This window comes from Hibiscus syriacus, unplaced genomic scaffold, assembly GCF_006381635.1.
Source record: "Hibiscus syriacus cultivar Baekdansim isolate YM2019G1 unplaced genomic scaffold, ASM638163v2 tig00000366_pilon, whole genome shotgun sequence".
In the NCBI taxonomy this organism is placed as follows: domain Eukaryota; kingdom Viridiplantae; phylum Streptophyta; class Magnoliopsida; order Malvales; family Malvaceae; genus Hibiscus; species Hibiscus syriacus.
The window spans coordinates 6,953-16,180 of NW_024061784.1; the positions used below are offsets into that span (position 1 = coordinate 6,953).

At 33.3% G+C, this 9,228-nt stretch overlaps 1 protein-coding gene across 1 annotated transcript; it reads right to left on the reverse strand.

The window, feature by feature from the left end:
- Positions 1–4,792: 4,792 nt before the first annotated feature.
- Positions 4,793–8,076, reverse strand: LOC120205045 (probable aquaporin NIP5-1). The gene is made up of 4 exons (XM_039204994.1): positions 7,843–8,076; positions 6,634–7,053; positions 6,486–6,547; positions 4,793–5,018 (listed from the first exon to the last, which is right to left on the reverse strand). Exons 1-4 carry the CDS (start codon positions 8,059–8,061, stop codon positions 4,823–4,825), a joined length of 897 nt encoding a protein of 298 aa, XP_039060925.1. The 5' UTR covers positions 8,062–8,076; the 3' UTR covers positions 4,793–4,822.
- Between the last annotated feature and the right edge of the window lie 1,152 nt (positions 8,077–9,228).

Below are 9,228 nucleotides of genomic sequence, written 5' to 3' on the forward strand. Positions count from 1 at the left end.
AGCACGATCTCTCCTTCTAATATCCACTTTCGAAAGAAACTTTTCCTGAAGTGAATATAAGACTCGTACAGATACATTCATGTACCTATGTATTCATGTATCCTAATTAATTAATAGGTAAACTACAGAAATGGCCACTAAAGTTTAAGTAAGTTTTTGTTTTCCCACTGAAATTCCAAAAGTAATAAATTGGTCACTAACGTTATTGATTTATAACAAATTGATCACTCACCGTTAACCTGGCATGTTATAACCACGTTGACTACTCTTTGACTCTTAAAAAATTTACTAAAAAAGATGTCCCACCATCTACCTTTCACCCACTATTGCCTGAAACAGCCATGGCCGAATGCAATACTGCACTTCAAAAAATAATCCCTATAGTGCCTCCCTATATAGATTTTTTTATAGTCGTTGAATGGGAACAACACTTACTGGGAAGCTCAGCAGCAGTAAAGAGCCACGGTTAACATCTTTCCCGCAATCCCCACTCTAAAAGATCTTGAAGAGTAGGCCACCATGGGTGGCGAAAAAGGGAGGAAACACAAGCGATTCCTCGATAAAAGGAGCTAGGTGTTATGCTTTTCATGGAATAGACTTGTTCTGGGTTTGGCCTAACAGCACAAATTTCTCCAATAATGGTGTTTTATTAGATGAATGGCGAGCTGCCATTAACTCGGAGCCTAGGAAACCAGGTGAGTCGCAGTTGATATTAACAATACCCATTCGTTATTTGCCAACAATTGGAATAATAACTTATCCAATCGATTCCATAAGAAGCAATGTTGATTGGGCACATGTTGTGGCATATGATTACCATTTTCCAACAAGGGAGAATTTTACAGGAGACATGCTGTTTTGTATAATCCATCTAGTAATGTTGGTACAGACTTTGGTATTAGTGAATGGTTAAATATAGGAATGCCACCAAGCAAGCTGGTTTTGGGTTTTCCTTACCATGGATATGCATGGAAATTGGTGACCAATCAAGATAATGTTGTTGGTGCATCGGCTTCAGGTACAGCGGTCACCATGGATGGTCCCATGGGTTATAAAGCCATCAAATCGTATATTGGAGATTATGGTTATGATAGTCAAATCGCTTGTGTTTGCTCCCTTTTTTGCCACCCATGGTGGCCTACTTTTCAAAATCTTTTAGATCGGGGATTGCGGGAAAGATGTTGTCAACTATGGGCTCTTTCCTGCTGCTTAGCTTCCCAGTATGTTAGTGTTGTTCTCATTCAACGACTATAAAATATCTGTATCGATCGACACTGATTAATTTTGAAGTGTAGTTATCTTCGTTAATGCTAGTTTTGTTTTGCAGCTTATAAAGAAGGATGGGAAATGCGTGCATTGCAGAGGGAGTTGATCGGCTGTGTAGTATTGATTACCCACGTTAATGGATGTTTATAAATTGATAATGTTAGTGATCAATTTATTATTTTTGAAACTTTAATGGGAAAAACGAATACTTACTCAAATTTTAATGACCATTTGTGTAGTTTACCCTAAATTAATTCTTGACTTCTGGACTAAACTATTTTAAATATATTCACAAATAAAAATAAATATTCTAAAAATTTAAATCGAACAAGCTTTCTTTCTCTTAATAGAGTGGAGAAATTCCTTAACAACAACTATTTTTTCATAACTGTGATATGAGCAATTGTATCAATAAACACAAATAACTGAAAGTACGACTACAACTGATTAGTGTTTAAATTATAAATTATTTTATGATTAATTACTCTTTTGATTAGATAATTTTAGTTGTTAACTTGGACATTTTCAATCATTTTCGATGCAGAACATTGAATTCCAAAAATTATGTTAAGAACAACGAAATCGTGCAAATTTTTTTATTTTTTTAGATTCATGGCCAAATTAGTGGGCACGACTTAGGACATGACACACCCGACATGGCATCTAGTCAGCGATGATGTAGTGATGATGTGGGAGCTAACATGGGGATGACATGGCGTGGCAGGTGACATGGCACCCAGTCAACAACTTCTAAAAGATGGATAGACGGCTAGGGCATTTTAAGCAATTTAAAATTCAAGTATTTGGGATTTATCTTTTTATTTTTAGGATTTAAATTTAAATAATTATCTTTTATTTTTCAGCTATTTTTAAGGTTTTTAGAAGGCTATAAATACCCCTTGGGGCAAGCCTAATGGAATCATCCTTTCTTTCTTTAGTTTAATAAAAATTCTTTTCTTTTCTTTAATTTTATTTCAAGTCGAGAGCTAAAGCGATGACTCAATTCCAACTTGAGAATTGAAAAGCACTTGAATAACTTGGGAATGTCTCTCTCAATCTATGTGCTTATTTTCAAAATCAAAACAGTTTTCAAAATCAAATATTGACTTTGGTCAAGATGTTGTGATTAAATGTGTGGGAGGAATGATCGGCTTATTGAAAGTACATTCGACTTCTTGGGAACACGCTTGGCAAGATTATCTTGTTATGAGAGAATTAAGATCGGAATTATAGTTATTGAAACAACAATCCGAGTCATTCTTCACGAACTTAAACGGTTATTGAACTAAGACAATTGATGTTGATCAGATCAATTTTCGAAGTTGAAATCAAATATTGCTTTGGGTATTCGGTATACAAAGAAGAGTCACGAGGATTGTCGTTGTAGATAAAGTAATTGACGTGAATCTCAAAGGGAAAATCTAATTCGATGATCCGAAGGAAATTGAGTCAAAGCGAAAGCGTAAGGTTGATTTTACCATATTGAATTTTCTTTTAAACTTTCTTTTTAAATTTGTTTTTAATCTTTTTTGAAATATTTTTTTATTTTTCTTCGTTCTATTTTATTTCTCTTCATCTATAAATCCTCACCATTACTCAAATTCTACTCCATCCACTTCATGGCACAAAGATTAAACAAAGCACGAATAAATAAAAAAGTTTCCTTAGTCACAGTGGGATCTACCCTTACTTCTTTTTTATTACGTTAAATTTCCTTTATTATTAATTGAGAAGAATGATTATTTTGACCCGAAAAATGACCGCATCAACAATTTAAATCCCTGCACAACCAATAGTATATTTACTGCATATATAGTAATTAAACAACAATCGTTTTAGAGGTCATAAGCTGAAACCAAGAGAAAAATGATTCAAAAGCCCTTTAGCAAAGAATTTATGCTTAAACCAATAGAACATAAAGCAATTTGATTTGAGAAATACACATAGAAGGCTAATTAGCCTATGCTTAAACGCGTAGGATACTTCAACTAACCAATGACCCAAATTCTATTTGGTCCGCTCTGACAAGTTCGTGGTACGACCCGCTTGGTCAAAAAATAATCATGATAATCGTAGAATTTTTCACGTATTTTTTTTTATACTTTTCAGCCACTTGAAGTTATGAAATCAGAGTTGCTACACATATATGTTTCACATGAAGAGATTCGTACTATGTATTGTTTAGTATGACTCCATATAGAGCTTCGGGTCCGAATGATTTTCAAGCTTGTTTCTTTCAAAAGAAGTTGGAGATTGTGAAAGGGGAGGCGATAGCGCTCGTCTGTAAGGCTTTTAAAAAAATGGATTGTTTCGATGGGAATTAATAAAACCTTTATTACCGTGGTGTCTAAGGTTGATCATCCTGAAGCTATTAGTAAATTGCATCCAATTAGTTTCTGTAATTTAATCTGTATGATTATTTCCAAGTTAATTGTTTGTCGCCTGAAAACTATTTTGCCGCTTTTGATTTCCCTAAATCAGTGTAGTTTGTCTTTATCGTAATATAAGTTCGTTATTTTGATAGTAGACCTCTATTTATATCCCTAGATAAAAATCGAGGGGCGTGGGATATGCAAAATCTCTTAGGATTTGGGAGGCAAGCCTTGGGTTCAATGTGAATGCTACATTTATTACAAGTTGATTAATGGTCAGTAAGATGTGAGAATCCAGAAAATAGAATACGATGTTGGATTTTATATTAGGAGTAAACTTTTAAAATTTTAAAAATGATAAATTTATAAAATTTTTGACACAGTGAAAAGAACTTATTAATAAAAATTACATGCAAAAAATTTAAAATTATATTAAAATTTAAAGTATGAAATTATAAAATTTTAGAGGTTAGTAAATTAGATAATCAATAATATAAACACGCATATATATAATATCTAAATTATATGAGAATTTGAAAATTTTAAGAAAATATCATAATTTTGAAATTTTAAAATTATCATATATTTTAAATTTTTTCTTTGTATTTTCTATTGAAATTTGTTTTCGCCCCTTGAATTTTATAAGTTCAAGTTCGTCCCCTAAAATTTTATAAGTTTAAATTTATCCCTAACATAAAATCTTGTGCCTATACTTAAAACAAACATGGTCTACCCAACTTCTCCCATGTGTTTTTGGGTTAGTATTGATAAAGCATAGAAATATGCAATCATGTAATTAAAGAATCTTAAACCACAATGTGATAAAATGATTTGATTCTCATCTAAAAGGACTAGATTTTAGAATAGAAAGGCTAGGCAGTTAAACAATATCGCGCATGACAAACTTTATTATTAGACAATGCAGTAAGGAAATTACAAATAAAGCCCCAACTGGTACATAACACTAAAACATGCATGTCCAAACAAACCAAAGCACACCATAATAATTCAACCAAACTACTGTAGGCCGTGGACTTAGAGGTCGCATCGCCTATTATTCCACAAACAAAATCACACAAGCAACCCTTCAAAAAAGGAAGAAGAAAAAACCAATCACACAAGCAAACAAACAGTACATTCATTCATTCATTTATTTATTTCACAAGGATAATATGAATGATTGGCTAGCGTCGGAAACTCCTGACCTGGCTCGGTGCTTCAACCTCATCCTCTCGGAGCTTCACCAAGGTGTAAGTGGCGGAACCGATCACGGCTCCCAGTGTGGGTGCTATCAAGTAAATCCACAATGCCTTGTAGTTTCCGGCTGCCACTGCTGGCCCCAATGTCCTCACTGGATTCATTGAACCCCCGCTACTTGGCCTGCAACACAATGTCCGTTGAGAACACTCGACTCTACTAAAAAAATATTAAATTTTTGACTTAATTTAACGTTAAAAATATCTATTCGTAGTTTTATCTTTAAACTAATTATATATACTAACTACTTCTAATGTTAACAAAATTATTGATTGTTATTTAAATGTGAATGTGTATTATATAATAATATGATGGGATATAAATGATATTTAGTGTTGGATTTAAATAATATAATAATTTAACTTTGAAATATAAAAAGGATTATAAACAAATTGAGATAACGAAAATAAAATGACTAATCTTTCAATTTTATTTTAAATAATGATTGCGAGAGACGTAATCAACATTACTAATTATGTCTACACATAAGTGGTCCCATGACAATTAATAATTTTTTAACGGTTTTATTAATAGGGGTGAGATTAGATTATGTCAATAGTTTGGAGATGAAACTGAATTTTTCAAGATCAAATTCTCAAAGAATGAGAGTCATAATTTGAAAATAAAATTAATATATTAAAGATTAATTTAAAACAAACAGCATTTTTCATAATTTGAGAATTAATAATTTGAGAATAAAAACATAATCTAAAAATAAATTTACGATATTTATAAACTTAAAAATCAATCAAAACAAGTCTTATTTATTAGAGATTAAATGTGTAATTACCCTCTTTTCTATGAAATGTCTTTGCATCTACTCTATCAATTCACTAGTAAATTAAGACTCGCACCCACAGACATATGATTTATGTTAGAAAAATTGTACTTAAAATTTTTAAAAGAACATGAATTTAATATTTAAAAAAATAAAAATAAATTATAAATAAAAACATTATCTCTATTCGCTTCCTTCGATCAAACTCTCTCTATATATTATATCTATGTTCACGCGGGCTGGCAAGTTGCAACCGACCTCGAGGGCGTATCACGACGTGGTTGGTCGCTTGCTAGCTACAGAATACTTCCAAAGTGTCACACCAAATTTAGAATAATGGCCGGTTCAAGTCTCTTGTCTTATCTAATAATTTAATTTTGGTCAATAATTTTATTTTTAAAAAAGTGCATTACAAATATGAGGAATTATTTTTAGGAGAAATTATTTTATAGACCTGATTTATTATGTCAATTATGATCCCAATGAATGATAGTCATATATAAAAAATGAGATAAATATTCACCTTGAAAAAATTAATGTGATATTTGTTAAGACCACATATAATATGATGGGCCAAACCATCTAATAATTTTTCTGTTTTGAGCGTTATGTTAATGAACATTACTGACACAGTTGGCAAATTAGTCAGACTTATTAAAGTATAGTTATTCCCTTGCGTATTAATGTTAATAAATACAACTTTTGACCCTTTGTGTAAATTAAGTTGTATAAAATGTCATAATCCCCATCTAACATTTCTTGATCATTTAATTTTCCGTACGACAAAGTAGAAGGGAATTGATAATTCTTACCCGGCGACGAGGATGTTGAGCATTACTGTTGCCCCAACTGCTATTCCTGCCAGCTCTCCCACCTGAATGATAAACATGTTTGATTATTTTCAACTATTTTTATTTTCATTCCGAATTGTTAAATTTGACAGTGTAAAGGTGACTTTACGGCGCGAGTGTCAGTGGCAACAGCGGTGACGACAAAGAGGAGATTAAAAGTAATGAGGAACTCGAGTGCGAAAGCCTGTCCGTAGTTGACGGTGGGGACGGTGACGCCACCAGACATGAAGGGATGAAAGACTCCCTTGAGAGCGAAGGAAGCGCAAATGGAGGCAGAAACCTGAGCCGCTATGTAGGCCGGAACCTGAGTCCAGGGGAAATGACGACAGGCGGCGAATGCAATGGTGAGGGAAGGGTTCAGATGTGCCCCGGAGATGTGTCCCGTTGAAAAAATTATTATCATCACGGCCAGCCCCGCGCATGCGGCATTTCCGATCAGTGACTCGGCTCCCCCATATTTCTGGTTCACTATAGGTCCCGCTGTTGCCGCAAATATCAGGATAAAGGTTCCCACAAATTCTGCCCCCAGCTGCAATATAAACCCGTACACGATTGTAATTAGTGCAGCTCATTGTTTCATGATTTATCGCACATGTTTCAAAATTTTGAATTAAATTATTCAACTCAAGTCAATATTATACTTTTTAAATTTAAATGAGTAGAAATTCGATCAAATCAATTAATTTAGAACATGTATTACAAATATCAATTATGAGACAAACCTTTAATTTAATTTACATTATTTTTAAAATTTCGAATCATTGACCTTACTTAAAAAAATTAAATTTCTCATTTTGTTAGACCAATTGATTATAAGTAGATTATTTTGAATTCTCTATAATTAATTTAGGTTAGATATTACAAAAATCGATTATAAGAATAATCATTTCAATCCAATTTATATCATTATAAGGATAAAAATTCTTTATCTTACTAAAAAATTATAATATCTCACTCTATTAGACTAAATGATTGCAAGTATATCATTATGAATTCCCTGCAATTAATTTAATGTAGTTATAGGAAAGATCATTGAGTGTTTATACTATTTATCCAATTTTACTTAAAGAACTTATTGTTATTAATAAATTGTTATGCTAGAGGAACTCATTTCTATGGAGAGGGGCCCGTTCTGATGCAAAGGCTTATATAACGCAGGGAAGGAGTAAACACCTAGCAGACACTGCCATATGCTGTATCATATCTGACGTAATCCAGTCTTAATATATTACAATTTGGATTCAATATGAAACCGAAACCATAATAATTGGTTAAAAAAATCACCGGAGAAAGAGAGAGAGAGATCGCGGCGGCGCACCTTTCGGGTAAGGGAGATGTCGGGCACAGAGAAGTCGGTGAAGCATGTGTGAGGCTGTCCCCACGTCGGGGCGGTCACAGGAAAGCATTTGCATCGAGGCATTGACTTCCGATCATAAGACAATGAGTCCACCCTCATCGCCGTGAACAGCGGTCCACCTGGCGTTCCCGGCGTCGCCGGGGCCGATGCATTCGGGGTTGTGATATCTTCGTCCGGCATATTTTCTTCACTAAAATCAGTGCTTTTCTCTTCTTTTTTTTTTTTTTTAAAGAATTGGTATTCAAACGGTAGCTAGGAGAAAACGACTCTTACATGATTCGTAAGCTTTTATAAAGGTGTAGCTACACGGTTGTTCTAATTTTCTCCACGATCAGCAAGAATCAAGAACAAGAATATTGAACTAATTCTATGGAAACATTATGATGTAAACTACAGATCCTATATACTTTTTTTTTTTTGGTTTTGGATTGATAGAAGAGATGGAAACACTAGTTACATGCTGTGCAGGCTTTTATAAATGTTTGGCTAAGGAATAGGAGGGATGAAAGTTGCCAGATTACAAACTACAGCTACCTATATAGATAAACCAAAAGCTTCAAGCCTTCAAATACTTGCATAGAAATTCAACACAATTTTTTGGGTTTTTTTTTTAACAGGATTTGAACTAGGAAAAGCGAAACTTACATGCTTGATATGTTTTTATAAAGGTGTAGTTAAGGAAGAGTGGGAACGGACAAATCCAGCTTCAAATGAAAGAGAACAGAAAGTTCAGAAACAATGGAAGATCATGTTCATATGAGCTGCTGATAAAAAGAAAAAGAAGAGACAGTTTGAAGATTGCAGAAGAGGAATGACGATATGAGGGGGAGGAATCGGACGGAGCAAAGGGTAGCCTAGTTTAGAGTGATGGGATAAATAAGAAATGCAACGGACCCCGTATTTATAACACAAATAGAGGCTGGTAGGGTTTCTATATTTGATTGGTCAAATTATGATTTTGGTCTCTCTATTATGATCACTTTTTGGATTTAACATTTACACTTTAATTTGATATGATTTGATCACTCTCTTTTACAATGTTATAATTTGTTGGTATATAACTCATTAAGTGACTTCAGTGGTAAAAGAAAGTGTTGTTCTCCCTAGATGACTCGGGTTTGAGGAGTTAGGTCTGTAGTATGTGCATGTTGTTAATGGTTAAGAAAAATTCTAAACATATATTATCTTATAACCACTCCAAATTATTCAAAAATAATAATTTGTTGGTATAATGATTATATATGGTTATGACCCATTGATCAATTAATACATATGTGTAGGGATGAATCTAGGTGGGGCAGTCACCCCTAAAAATTTAAAATTACTATCTATTTTAGATTTTATCTA

Bases quoted from the DNA above. Each gene is read 5' to 3' on its own strand.
- LOC120205045 (XM_039204994.1), bottom strand. From the start codon at position 8,061: ATGCCGGACGAAGATATCACAACCCCGAATGCATCGGCCCCGGCGACG. The intron at 7,054-7,842 runs GTGCGCCGCCGC...TTTATATTGCAG, and splicing joins ACATCTCCCTTACCCGAAAG to CTGGGGGCAGAATTTGTGGG. The intron at 6,548-6,633 runs GTAAAGTCACCT...TTTATCATTCAG, and splicing joins TTGCCACTGACACTCGCGCC to GTGGGAGAGCTGGCAGGAAT.